The sequence below is a fragment of the Phocoena sinus genome, chromosome 5 (genome assembly GCF_008692025.1).
Source record: "Phocoena sinus isolate mPhoSin1 chromosome 5, mPhoSin1.pri, whole genome shotgun sequence".
Taxonomy (NCBI): Eukaryota; Metazoa; Chordata; class Mammalia; order Artiodactyla; family Phocoenidae; genus Phocoena; species Phocoena sinus.
In genome coordinates this window covers 71827907-71843149 of record NC_045767.1, presented here as the reverse complement: position 1 = coordinate 71843149, position 15243 = coordinate 71827907, and the positions used below count along the sequence as shown (strand labels likewise).

Genomic DNA, 15243 nt, shown 5'->3' with positions numbered 1-15243 from the left:
TTGCTTTTTACCCCCAAGACAGGACTGATAGTAATGATATTATCTAAATGCCAACTCCACTGGTCTTTTCATTTTATTTTTACAGTTTGGAATCAAAATCCAATTCCTTACTCTGGCTTACAAAGCATAATCCGGCCCCTGTCTCACTCTCTGACCCCATCTCCTAGCACTCTCCACTTGTCCGCTAAATGTTACACACGTTGACCTTATTGCTGATATTCCAGTGCTGCAAACTCATTCGCATCTTGGGAGCTTTGGCTTCACAGTTCCTCTTGTTTGGAAGGCTGATCTCTAGACCTTAACAGGATCACCTCCATCTCATCATTCGTGTCTCTAAGCTCGTATATCAACTATTTACAAAGGTCTTCCTTGACAACCCTAGTTGGAGCAGCTTCCACACTCACCAAGGTACTCTCTATTTGCTTACTTTGTCTTCTTCAAAGCATTTATTGGTATCAGAAATTATTTTTTCACGTTTGGGATTTGTTCCTCTCACTAAAACTCCTTTAGGGAGGGACTCCATCTGATATAACACCAGTGTGTTGTATCCATTTCCATTCCAGCTTATTAACCTTATTAATCATCAGTTTTAACCCTTGTCCATCTGACTGTGTCATTTGTTTAAATTCTGCCAGGGTGATATTCCTTTGGCAATGAGTAAACTGAGTTCACTGAGCACTCACTGATTAACCCATTGTGTCATTCATGAACATAAGTCTAATATCTACCCAATCTTGTACTCTTCCTACATCTTCCAGAAGCTAACAAAACAACATGTAGATCTTGACTCTGAGGCATAGTAATCTTTTGAACTAAAAAATTTCAAATAAAGTCACTTGTAGCAGACATTTATTGTGTTGCCTCTCTGCCTCCCTCCTTTTCCTTTGGGACCTGCATCCCTTCATTTTGGGACTTGCTTCACTTCCCATTCTATCCTTGGGATCCCAAAGGGGGATGCCATCTTTGTACATGACCCACTTTTCTTGGCCTCAGTGATTGGTAGAGGGGTAGGTAATACCTCACCCAAGCTGGACTAATCAAAGGACCTCACTCCTGGGCTACAGCGACTGGTTTTGTGATACTTAAAGTTTTTCAATAAGATTTGTTTTAAGTGGACTGGGGAGAGAAGACGTCTTTCCTTTTTGGTCACAAAGATGAAGGATTTGAGTTTAGAGCTGCAGACAGCCTGTCCCCTAGCTTGTGGAAAAGTCACTTGGAGGTCATTAAAGCCACCCTCCCACCTCGTCCTCCTCCCTCCCACTGAAGGAAGTGGAGATGAGAGATGGAGAGTCGTGAAGGTGCTTGGTCCCCAGGCACCAGCCATCCTGAAGACCATCCACATCCCTTTAGTGATTGATTACATTTCTACTTTTTGATATTCATATATTCGGGCACTATTTTAGGTACTAAAATGCTGATTTTTGTTGTTGTTGGTGGTGTAATACTGTTAACTGAATATTTTTTAAAGCCCTGAAGTTTGAATTATTTTATTTTGTAATGTACCCAGAGAGTCATATTCTGCCTTAAAAGTTTGAATTGAATAAAGGTGCACTTTCTCTATGCCTATAATATCAAGATGAAGAAGAAAAGAGCAATTGACGAAGCAAAGCTTCTATTAGAAAACTAAATTCTACCTTGGTTCCAAGACTTCCTGAACTAGTGGAATAAAAAGTAGCATATTGCAATTGAAACTGGTAATCTTTAGTTTTACACTGATGAACTAAAAGAAGGTAAAGACAAACAGGAAACATTTTCTAAACTAAATAAGTTTCTTTCAAGACAATGTTGTTTCTGTCTCTTAAAAATTAAAAAAAAAAACATGTCCCCAAAGTTTTCCTCCAAGTTATCAAAAAAGAAAAGGGATCTTTTTTTGAAGATAAAATAGCCAGAAGGAAATACTTGGACTACTGTAGATTCTGAAAGAGGTGTATACTTACTGCTCAAAAACATACTTACAACCTAACACCATTTATTTAGTTTGTTTTACAATATAAGATTGAAATCTTGTAAATGGTCAAATGACATTTTAATTTTATGATTGATTTTTTTATATCTTTAATGAAATGTTTATTTTAAATAGTGCTTTACTAGTTTTATTTTCTAATTTATATGAGAATGAGAATATATATTTAATAGCTATAGTTTTCAATTTATTGTATGTTAGAAATGGATTATGTCATTGATTTTTTTATGAAATATGAAGTCTATAATTTAATTTTATAATCTATAGCTTCTCTTTTCTTTGAGATAGTTTTTGTCACTTGTACCTATAAATCATGGCCTAATACAGTTATTATACTCTACCTTTGAGGTAGATAAATGGATAAAATTATATTTTCAGTTAAGATTACAATAAAAAATATTTTTAAATACTTATTTTACTGGAAAAATAAGCTCAGACTTTATGCTGTTCTCTGAAACATTTCTATTGATGGGAGTTTTGCTGTATAAAGTACAAGCTGAGCTATCTAACCAGATGAACGATTCTATGGTCATGTTCACTTGTGTTTGTTTGCAACCTATGATGCCTTTCTGTCAATATTTCTAGGTCTTCCTTCTACCTGGCAAAATCATTTAACTAGCTTTTAATATCAACATGTCTAAACTATAGGAACCAAACAGAGACAATAACATGACAGGGTTTAAGAGAAGATTTTTGAAATCAGATACGAAATGTTTCACAGAAAGGTTCCAGGTTCTGAGGAGGATATTTGGAATTGCAAATAATTTATCCACTACACAAGGCATTTGTATTTCAAGACTAACCATCGGTACTGAGGTTGAGGACTCATGACTTTCCCGAGCAGTAGATGCCATAGAATAGACCTGGTCCTTCCACTGGAACGTGTGGCATGTCTAGGTAAGTCCTGCACTACTGTCTTGCTGACAAAAGTAAAGAAGCCCTTTGCTTTGTGGGATTTGTGCTGCCTTTCATTTTTTAGGTAAGCAGCCCCTACGTAATTATACTACAAGCATGGAATGCCTCGTCACTCAACACCAAGTGACCTGAGAGTGAGATAAGAGTAAGCCAAGTTGTCTAGAGATCTGATGGTTCACCTAAGCCTTAAAATATAGACTTCCTTTCAAAATATCAGGATGTTTCAGAATTCTAGATATGTTCTGTTTTCTCATTTCAGTGGGTATGGGGGAATTATACATTTTTTATATGTGTCTTACGGCCACACATTTCAGGAAGCAGATTTGAGCGAAATTCTCTTGCTTCTTTGTGCAGTACTGCTTTTAGACCCGGAGCAGAGGGGCCTTGCCCTGGACCCCAGAACTCAACCAGCGGTGACATTGCGCCGAGGGGACTTTAGGAAATGTCTGGAGACCTTTTTGATTGTCAGTCCGGGAGTGGTGTGGTGATACTAGTATTTTGTGTGTGGGAGCCAGGGGTGATGCTGAACATCCCGCAGTGCCCAGGACAGCCCCGCATAGCAAATAATTATCTGGCATAAAATGTCAGTAGTGCCAAAGGTGAGAAACCCTGACTTAGAGGGACCACTCTGGGCTTTCTTCTTAGCTGTGCCTCACCTCATGGGGCAAAGAGTCTGCCCACCAGAGGTATGCCCACCTGGAGCCCGGTGAACTGTTTTCAAAGTGTGGTCCCAGACCACAGCATCTGTATCACCTGGCATCTTGTTAGATAGGCAAACTGGGGGCCCCATCTCAGACTTATCAAACCTGGAAATCTGGGTATGGGGCCAACAATCTTTGTTGTAACTGGTCCTCCAGTTGATTCTAATGAATGCTAAAGTTTGAAAACCACTGTTCCAAGGAGTCCAAGAATTCTGTATTTGAACCTAAAAGGTATGTTGATCAAGATGGGAAGATAGAATATGTTTTCTTTAACAGCTTGTTAACTTGATTTATAATATCTAAATATGTAGACATATAGTATATGGGCCTCCATTAATACTCTCGCTCTAGGCCCCTCAAATGTTTGGGATGGGTCTATGTCTTAGTTTTCTCGCACTGTCAAAAGAGGGCATTGGAGTAGTTTGTTGCTTAAATTTCCTTCTCTGTATATGATTTCATAGCTGCTCTAGAAGCCTTTGGGTCTGACTGCATTCCCTGCTCAGACTCCCTTAGGATACAGAGACTTTGATACTTCATCACCAGCAAGATGCTTTTTTGCTCTTTTGCTCTCTACCCAACAGGATTTGTCTCTTGATATAGTATGGAAAAAGATAAGTCAAATGCATCACCAACTGTTAAACAAACTTTGAGCAGTTAAGTTCCAGATATGTTTTAATAGCATGACTTACATTATGTACATAGTTACAAAAATTAAAAAGTATAGACAAACCTACTCTTGATAAGTTTGTAAACTGACATTACTCTTTGAAGGGGAAATTCATAAAAAATTTACATTTTGATTCAATAATTTTATTTCTAGGAATTTATCCTCAAGTCACATGTGTGCATGTAAGCAAAGGTGAATGGTCAAGAGTATTAACGGCTGCTTTTTCGTTATAGCCAGAAATTGGAAACAGCCTCAATAGTGGATTGGTAAAGTAAATGTACATCCATATAATGGGACACTTTGCAGCTATGGAAAGAACGTGGTGTGTGCCCTTAATAGAGGAGGGTTGCACAGCACTCATAGTGTTAGAAGTGGTGCTCTGATGTCAGACCAAAGGGACTCAATACCAGAGCTGTGTGACCTCGGGAACACTACTTATTCTCGCTTTGCCTCAATTTTTTCATCTCCAAAATGGGGAATAACAATAGAGCATATTTCACAAAGTTGTTGAGAGGATTAAATAATATAAAACAAATTACTAATCTCTTAGTGCTTGCCCTACAGAAAACAGTTATTAGTTAATAATAGTAATATCATTGTTATTATTATTATCTAGCTATTATCATGCAAAAGCTTCCAAGATAAATCATTAAACGAAAACATCATCACCACCACCCAGAACAATGTGTATAGACTAAAAAAAAAGAGGGGTATATGTACAAGGACTACAGAAAAAGCTTGGCAGGAATACTCAAATGCTATTTACAGTGATGGTTTTTATACATCTTGGATGGGAAGGATATTTTTTCATTTATAATGTTTGGGTTTTTTCCATGGATAAGTATTACTCTCATGATTTTAAAAATTATTTAAAGAAAAAAATCAAAGTTGAAATCACACAGATGCTCAGATTCTGTATAATGGCAGAAGCCGACATATGGATTCACTGATATCTTTTTAATGGGCCATAAGATGACATTTCTAGGGCTGAAAGATTTATTTTTGTGCATGAGAAGCATGCTAGGGTTTAAGAATTTCATGGGAAACTAACTTTTGTAATGATTCTCCCTTCTTGTTGATGATGAATTTCTTAGATTTTCCGCTTGGTGTAACTGAGAGATTCAGGCTAAATTGCCTTTCTTGTTGGAGGTTAATGAATGAAATGCAAAAACATCCCTTGAGGTGACTGAAGGGACCTCGGGAGTTGAAAGACTGAAGCATCCTTTGCAATGATTTTCCTATCTAGCATCAGTGCAAATCCCGTGCTGACTTGTCCCCATGCAAGTCCCTGTTGCCCTGTAAATATCTGCCTAAAGAATGATTTCATTAAATAACAAATCTGAAGCTGATCTTCCTTTGGCTTTTTGCGAGTAAAATGCCTGGATTTAGGAGGCCACAGATTGTTCTACTGCAGAAAGGAATTCTCAGGATGCAGATATCAAGAGAAACACCACGAGTGGTGTGTGTGGCCTCTGATTTTTGTATTTTCCATCCCACTGTGCCTCTGCATACAGCACTTCTGGGATTAAAGCCAGAGCCTCATTTTGGTGAAGGAAAGAATTCTCATTTTGCAGTAGGTTTTGTGACATCTTCAAATATAAAACAGTTCATTCAAGTATCTAAATAAATTAAAGCTTGTGCAATGCTTCTTAAAGCGTGGGCAGGGTTTATGCCATTTGTTTCTAAATCAAATGATTAGAATTCATCCATGATTAAGGACTCTGTTTTGTTTTTAATCTTTGGTTCTTATTCTATCCTCAAGTCTTCTCTTTAGGGGGTTTTATTCTTTTTAAAATAACTGGATTTGGGGAGGTTTTTGTTTCTTTTATTTTCTATTCTGTAATGACAGTAGTTTTAAAATAATCGATGACCAGGGGAAGTGATCATTTTTCTTTCAATGCCACTGAATCTAACTTTTCTTCCCTTCCTGTGCCCCCCCTTTTTTTTTTTTTTTTTGCGGTACGCGGGCCTCTCACCGTTGTGGTCTCTCCCGTTGCGGAGCAACAGGCTCCGGACGCGCAGGCTCAGCGGCCATGGCTCACGGGCCCAGCCGCTCCGCGGCATGTGGGATCCTCCCACACCGGGGCACGAACCCGTGTCCCCTGCATCGGCAGGCGGACTCTCAACCACTGCGCCACCAGGGAAGCCCCTGTGCCCCCCCTTTTTACAAAAAAATTGGCATTCCGTTATCAAAGAAAGAAAGTCACTAAGCTCACAGACTTGATGCTACTACAACTTCAAGATTTCCAGGTTCATTTGAATCCTTAGCACTGCTTGCCATTCTTTTGAAGTTACCTTTGATGTGTTTCTCCAAATACTTCCACCAGGGAACAATTTCATATACACGTCACTTTCCTAACCATCATGCAACCCTGCCACCAGCCCCCCACCTTCATTCGAGGAGCCCCCCTCGTACTTGAAAAGAAAAGACTATCGGATTCTCTGATTTGAATTCTCTTGATGAATTCTCTTGAATTCTCTCCCCATCTCCAAATCCAACTAAGTACCTGCTTCCTTCTCTCCTACTTCCAGATTCAGAAGGAGCCCTCGTTCCTCCTATCTAAAATGAATTCCTCTACCTCTGCTACCCTTAATAGCATCAGGTGATAAAAATCCAAAAGATTTTCTTCAAATATGAATTGCCTAAGTAAACCAATTATTTCATGAGGAATAGGATATTTTACACAAAAACGCAAAGACTTTTGAAACCTAAGGTTTTAAATCTTGGGTACATCTCGGGTACAAGCATATTTATTTGATGATTGAATGAGACATTGATAGGAAAGTACTGGTAGAGTTTGAGTGAGAATATGGGTAAACAGCAAAATGATGTTGTCTAACTCCTGTCTCTACTTTCTAGAGACCTTCCTAATTTTTAGTGCATGAAGATTCTGCAGTATGTTGAAAAAATTCCACTTACAGTTTTATACTGTCTGAACAGACACTAAATGGCCATTGATTCTCTTTACTTATTATTTATTTTAAGGTATTGCTTTATTGCAGGAATACACTGGGCAAGAAAAGTGAAGGAAAAAATACTCCAGGCAGATAAATTTTATTTTACTTTTGATCCCTGCCTAAAGCTGCTCTTGTTTTTTAGGTATTGGAACTTCTACATCGTATATGTTAGAATTCCGACACCTCACAAAGTTCAAATACATGTCAGCAGAGAGAATGACTAAAATAGCTGTAACAGTGTGGACGTTTGTTGCTTCGGGATACTTTTAGTAACTTCCCCTCTTGCTGATGACATTACATGCCAAACTTCTTCCAATACTAATCCCCCTCTGGAAATATTGGTTGATAATTTAATGCTTCTTTTTATAAGAGTAAGTGCTAAATAATGATATCGCCTGGTCAAAGATCATTGTACTCTGAATATTTATCTGGTATTTGCCCTTCTATCAGAGAACCATCTGTGACCAAAGTGATACAGGAACAGGAGCGAGACCAGCAGTGGCTGACATTGCACTCCGACTGGGAAAGCCTTAATGGGACCACTTTGCATGAACTACTGGTAAAAGGGTAAGACACCCGTCACTAGAGCTGTGTAGAGTGGATTATGGAGCAAGCATCCATCATCAGGGCCCTTCTTCTGTTTCTAATTTAAGATAATCCACACTTGTCACATCAAAAAAGAGCTTCCATAGAATAGCTATGGGCCTTTATAGTTCAACATCATTTGGCTTTTTTTCTTCTTTGTAGACATAGATCTTTTTCTCTTGGCTAATTACATTTTTCTTTAATGATGATTGCAGAAACTATCATGGTTAAGGAGGAGGAACTTGGGTTCTAATCTTGGAGTTTTTTTCACATCCTATTAAAAATAAATTCTTAATATCTACACTTTCTACAGATGTTACATGGGACTAGTTAACAGAAGAAATTGAAATAATGGCAACTGATAAAACTTGGAGAGCCTGAGGAAAAAACAGACACAAAATAAAATTATAATCAAGTAGCCTTGAAAATACACTTCTGAAAAATTTCCCCTAAAAAATCATGGCAACATTGCCTCCCTCATCTTGGGTAGGGGTGCAGGAGAAAGGTAAATTGAGGGAATTAACACTCATTTAGTGCTTGTTACATTATAGGGACATAGCTATAGAGTATTTAAATAACTTGCTCAAAATTCACAGCTCACAGATGATAAGTGATAGTCCCTGAACTCAAACCAAGTTTATCTGACCCCAAAGCTTTTAATAAATGTTAGAGAAATCAGTACATAAGAATTCTAAAGAATAAAACTAAAGGTGGGCCATTTCTCTTTAGAATGTCTTGACATTTTCCCCATAGACCAAACTTGCAACCAAATTTCTGAATAGTTGTCAACTGAAGCACTTCCTCCAGTGACCTGAGTCTTTCAACAGTGATTTGTTTCCCCAAACCGGGACTGCCAGAAAATCCCTTTCAGGTCAGATAGATAGATAGATAGATAAACTCATTCTAAGTTGGGAGTTGGTGGACCTGTTCTAGTCCTGGCTTGCTAACTAGATGTGTGATCCTATAAACCGCAATTTCCTTTAAAATAAGAGTTGAGACACATAGTCCTTGGTCTTTTCCTATTCCTAAAAGCTATGACTTTAAGATCTAACAAATAACAACTAATTATTTGTATCTCTTCTATGCCGGGTTCATTGTTAAGCTCTGCGGGGATGTAGAAGTGGATGAGGGGGCCAAGGACCATGGTCTCAGGAAACATACATTGTAGAGGTGGACAGAGAGACTCTAAGCTAGTAATAAAATGAATTTCAGATATTTGGAAGCGTTACAAACAAACTAAGGATAACGAAATAGAGAGTGAGGAGGAGATACGACTTCAGGTTGTGAGAAGGCAAAATGCAAATGTGCTTTTTCTGTATTATATAATTTATTGTATACATATATCCCCATGCAAATTTAGCAAGAAATGAAAATACAGTAGATCTTCAAAAAGGAATGTGGAAATGACATAGGGTTGTTTTTCTTTCTTCTGACATATCTAGGATTCTAAGCATGTCATAGTATTTTTGACAGTCCCAACATGTTTTTTTTCTTTTAAATTTGCATTGTGAATAAATGCTTGGAAGAGACTTTGTGGTTAAAACTTAGTGTACCCTAAGCTGAATTCTCTTGTGATGCTTAAACCATGTTCTTGCCTTCAAAGCTAAACTCTAATTTTTAGAAAGTTCTTCCTTTCCTGAATGCACTCTTTCTATAAGTTCTCCCTACTGATTCTGATCCTGCCATCTAGAGTTACATGGGATGAATTTAATCCCCTTCCTCCTGTCAGCTAATCATAGATACACAGTTTAACATTGAAAGTCTCAGTAACATAGAAAACAAATATATGGTTACCAAAGGGGAAACGGATGGAGGGAGGGACAAATTAGGAGTATGGGATTAACAGATACAGACTAGTATACATAAAACAGATAAGCAATAAAGATTTACTGTATAGTATGGGAAATTATATTCAATATCTTATAATAGCCTATAATGGAATATAATCAGAAAAAAACTGAATCACTATGTGTATACCTGAAACTAACACAATATTGTAAATCAACTATATTTCAACTTAAAAAAAAAGATAATAAAAAAAGTCTCAAGATTCTTTTCTAGTCTAAATATTCAGTTCCTTTCTCTGTTCTCTAACTTTCTGAAGCAATATTTTTTTTCTCTCAAGCTATTTCTCAGCTTCTTTTGGACATACATGTCCTCTCCATAAGCATAAAAGTCTGATGTGCTCCCTCCTCACCATACATTCTGGGAAGCCGACTAATGCCTTTCCTTTTCCTCTCCCTACTTTGAAAATCATTGAGTCAGTATTATGGGTGGTGCCACCAGCCAAGATGATGTGGGAAACTTTGCTAACAATAGTTTCTCTTCCCACAAATGTGAAAGTATATAATGATATTAAATACACTTTAAAAAAGTACATCCTTCATATACCTCCACCTCTAAGGTGATATCTGACCACAGCCCTGCCTTGAGAATTCCTGACTTCAGTATAAGCTATGTCTTGCCTTTCACTGGTAAAGTGTTTGAAGTGAACGATAAATATGTAACTAAATATTATGCCGTTTTATGTTTCCAAATCTAGGCAGTCCTGTCACAGCAGAAGTAAGATTTCTCTTCTATGTACTAAACAAGGTGAGCGAATTAGTGGTGTTACAATGGGATATGAACTTAATTTAACTGGATTGGCTCAAGGGAAAAAATGATCACTTGTACGTGACAGCAAAGATGCAAGCATCTAGCTGGTTTTGGTAGTGAGTCACATACTGTTTCCTGCTCCTTGGTAGACTGTGGGCGCCGCCCTGCTGCCCGAATGAACAAGAGGATCCTTGGGGGTCGGACGAGTCGCCCAGGAAGGTGGCCCTGGCAGTGTTCCCTGCAGAGTGAACCCAGTGGTCACATTTGTGGCTGTGTCCTCATTGCCAAGAAGTGGGTTCTGACAGTCGCCCACTGCTTCGAGGGGTAAGCTGCACCTTTTCTTTTGCTTTGCCTGATCATTTTGTCACTTGGGTATTTTTTTTAACATTTTTATTGGAGTATAATCGCTCTACAATGGTGTGTTAGTTTCTGCTTTATAACAAAGTGAATCAGTTATACATATACATATGTCCCCATATCTCTTCCCTCTTGCGTCTCCCTCCCACCCTCCCTATCCCACCCCTCTAGGTGGTCACAAAGCACCGAGCTGATCTCCCTGTGCTATGTGGCTGCTTCCCACTAGCTATCTGTTTTACGTTTGGTAGTGTATATATGTCCATGCCACTCTCTCACTTTGTCCCAGCTTACCCTTCGCCCTCCCCGTATCCTCAAGTCCATTCTCTAGTAGGTCTGTGTCTTTATTCCCGTCTTGCCCCTATGTTCTTCATGACCTTTCTTTTTTTCTTAGATTCTATATATATGTGTTGGAATACGGTATTTGTTTTTCTCTTTCTGACTTACTTCACTCTGTATGACAGACTGTAGGTCCATCCACCTCACTACAAATCACTCAATTTCATTTCTTTTATGGCTGAGTAATATTCCGTTGTATCTATGTGCCGTATCTTCTTTATCCTTTCATCTGTTGATGGACACTTAGGTTGCTTCCATGTCCTGGCTACTGTAAATAGTGCTGCAATGAACATTTTGGTACATGACTGTTTTTGAATTATGGTTTTCTCAGCGTATGTGCCCATATGCCATTCTGTAACTCAGTGCAAAATCCACAGTTGATCTCCTTCCCAGGTCCTTATCTGCTTAGATTTTTCTACCCTTGGTGTTATCATCCTGTATAGGTGCTGCTCATTTATTGGCAACAGATGTATATTGCTTATGATTTATGTCCTAAGGAGGGAGGAAGAGGAAGAAGTTTAGAAGATTGACTCTCTAGCCAGCTTTAGTCTCTTTTCTAGCCCTCTTAGATACATCAAATGCATAGGAAGTTAAACAGAGCCGGCTTACGTAGATACTACAGTGAGGTTAGGATGCTGGAGGAATTGGTGAGGAGTTTGGGAAGTAGAGTGAACAGTATAATATGTGTGTTAGTCAGGGCTGTCCAGAGAAACAGACCAATGAGAGAGAGAGAAAGAGTTTTCCAGGAATTGGCAAACATTCCTGGAGGCTTGGTGAGTCTACAGTCTGATGGGGTGGCAGGCAGGCTGGAGACTCAGGGAAGAGCTGCAGTTCAAGTCCAAAGGGAGCATGCTGGCAGAACTCCTTCTTGCTCTGGGGAGATCAGTCTTTGCTCTGTGAAAGTCTACAACTGATTGGGTAAGGCCCACCCACATTATGGAGGGTAACCTGCTTTACTAATAGTCCACCATTTTGAATGCTAATCTCTTCCCAAAAAACACCTTCACAGAAACATCCAGAAAAATGTTTGGCCAAATATTGGGACAGCCACTTGGCACATAAAATTAATCATCGCAAAATACCTAAAGGGAGCAGAAAAATAAGACCAAGGAGAAACCTACCCCAAGTTGACAAACATCACTACAGAAGGTCCTCATCTCTTTCGACTGTTGTTGTATAATTTAGGAGCAAAAAAAAAAAAGACTCCTAACCAAACAATAACAAAATAACAACAAACAACAACCATTTTTCATGCCCATGGAAGATTCTGGAGATTAGACATCTAGACAGGAAATAGCTTGTAGTTTGTCTCTGCTCAGCAACGTCTGGGGACTCTGCTGGAAGGTACTAAGGTTCTAGGGGCTGGCACCACCTGAAGTCTGGCAGTGGATGCTGCCTGTTGGCAGGGGCATTTGTTTTTCTCCAAGTGAGACTCACAGCTTGGTAGCTAGCATCCCCCAAAGTGAGAGTCCCAAAAAGGGAGCCAGGAGGAAGCCTTTTTTGATCCGGCCTCCAGAGACACACAACATTACTTACACTGTGGAGTTGGTCAGAGCTGTCACAGCCCCACCCAGATTCAAAGGGAAGAAACATAGAACTCTTCTCTCAGCGAGAGGAGTGGCAGAGTATTTGAGGACATGTTTGAAAAACCACCATACTTCCCATTTTCTTCTTTTTATGTTTAATAATTTTACTTTATTTAAAAGTAATAATAAATAATAGCAAAAATTTAACACAAATAACTCACAGTTCTAGCATCTCATTAAATTGATTATTTTCATTTTACCAGGTTAATTTGTAGAAAAAAATGCAATTTCATTTTTTTGCCTCTTTGTCTATTATTATTTTCTCTCAGCTTTGCCACTTACTGTGTCAATTTATGAACTTCTCTGGGCCAAGTCTCTTCATATATGAAATGAGGGAAATAACAGTCCCCACCTCACAGGGTTGGTGCAGGCATCAAGTGAGATAGCCTATGTAAAACCTTAAGAACCATGCCTGATACCAATCAGTAAGACATCAATAAAGGTAAAATTTTTCTTTTTAAAATATTATTACTAAAAACATGTATTCAGGGACTTCCCTGGTGGCACAGTGGTTAAGAATCCGCCTGCCAATGCAGGGGACACGGGTTCGAGCCCTGGTCCAGGAAGATCCCACATGCAGTGGAGCAACTAAGTCCATGCGCCAGAACTACTGAGCCTGTGCTCTAGAGCCCACGAGCCACAGCTACTGAAGCCCGTGTGCCTAGAGCCCGTGCTCCACAACAAGAGAAGCCACCGCAATGAGAAGCCCACGCACTACAATGAGAGTAGCCCCCACTCACTGCAACTAGAGAAAGCCTGCGCACAGCAACAAAGGCCCAACGCAGCCAAAAATAAATAAAAGAACAGCAACAACAAAAAAAACATGCATTCTGACTTTTCCCTTAGCATTACGGCATGAATATTTTTTCATTTTGCGAGCTCAATTTTTATCTCCTTCCATACTCTCTCTCCTTTACTTTCTCATCGTCCTCGAGAATCACCTAGTGATTGTTCCTCCACAGCTATAAACACATATTTTTCACAGGGTGTCATTTATTTTTACAATTTGAAATCACACGCTATACTTTTGTTTGTAAGTTGCTTTTCTCATGTAGCAGTATATAATGGACATCCCCTCCAAATCAATTGATGTAGCTCTAGCTCATTCTTTTTCAAAGCTAAATGATATTCCATCACAGAGATTCACCATACTTTTTTTATTATTCCCCAGTTGATGGACATTCACATTAGTTCCAGTTTGCTATCACTTTAACAACACTGCAATACGTCTTCTTATGCAAAGCTATTCACCTATTGGTACTCTTGTTTCTACAGAATAGAGTCCCAGAATGTATATTCATCTCCATATGGGAGTTAAAGAAATGAATATATGTTTCCTTTCTTGGAATGCTAACCTAGTGAGGAGACAGACATTTAAACAAGTAATTAGAATAAGAGAAGTGATTATAAAATGGAAATATGTATATCTAGCTATTTGATTGCTCTTTTGGGGGAAATATAATGTAAAAAATCAAACCAGAACCTCCTCTTGAGAACTTTTAATGTGTAAGAATGACCCCAAATGATTGGAAGAGTCTGTGTAGTACGTCAGGAAATACATTGCAATGTTATTGCTTTGGAAGGGGCCAGATGTTTCCAGATGTCTTTTCCAGTTCTGATTTATAACTCCATGATAAGCAGAAGATTGTACTAGCAGGAGTACATTTATCAAAAGACGATTACCTAAATGAATCCAACAGCTCTTTAAGGGAATAACACCCTTTATATGCTAATTCATCCAGTTCATGCACCACTTTTGTCATTTCCAAATGTGGTATCCAAGTTTTGTCTTTCACTGACAGATCTGTGAAGTTAAGGAGAAACCTTGCAATAGAGAAGAAATGTGTTTATAATTAAGGAAATGGATATTCTATCAAAGGCCCTGGTAATAAAATTTCATGGAACATTAGACTTCACAGAACTGTCAAGTGGGGCCTGGCCTATCCATAAGAAGTTAGAAATTGCCCAACTTCAAACACGTCTTTGCTTGAGTGTGTGCTAATAACTTTGGTCCTATTTTACAATCTTTCCAGCGGCCCTGAAAACTTTTGAGAACCTCTAATGTAAGCCTTACTCTCTGTAGGATCCATCAGTTGCTGCAATTAATGGGATTTACTTCATATCCTGATTCCATACTTTGGCAAGGGCCAGTGTGACCCATCTGTAGTTCTTTTCAAGCCTGTCTCTTTTAATTATATTCGTGGGAAAAAAAGGACATGTCTTGCTCCTGCATGGAGAGGTATTTAAAAATCCCAAAGGAAAATTAAAGACGTGAGGTACTAAGTTGATCAGATGAAGTCCCAGATGCCATGGTAACAATTCAACTTCCACAGCTCTAAGGAAGAAAGACCTTGAGTTTCAGGGGTAATTTAACAAGCAATTTCCCTGCCTTCTTTCACCTCCAAGAGACTTAAGGATGAACTTCCTAGGTTGGCACACAACTAGTGATTAGCAGAAGTGTCTGATTCCTCTCCAGGAAATTTGCATGAAAAACTATCCTTTTACTATATGATCACAACCCTTAACCCTGCCAGGTCACCCATGTCTTGATTTCTACCACACCAGCTCTTCACTCCAACA

The 15243-nt window shown here is 38.8% G+C and overlaps 1 protein-coding gene across 1 annotated transcript in view; it reads left to right on the top strand.

The window, feature by feature from the left end:
• Positions 1-15243, top strand: part of CORIN (corin, serine peptidase) — a 222651-nt gene that overhangs the window by 176310 nt on the left and 31098 nt on the right. Inside the window, exons 16-18 of the mRNA XM_032632658.1 lie at positions 7655-7771; positions 10332-10381; positions 10534-10708. Of these exons, the coding sequence (XP_032488549.1) occupies positions 7655-7771; positions 10332-10381; positions 10534-10708 (342 nt within the window). The remainder of the gene's footprint in view (positions 1-7654; positions 7772-10331; positions 10382-10533; positions 10709-15243) is intronic.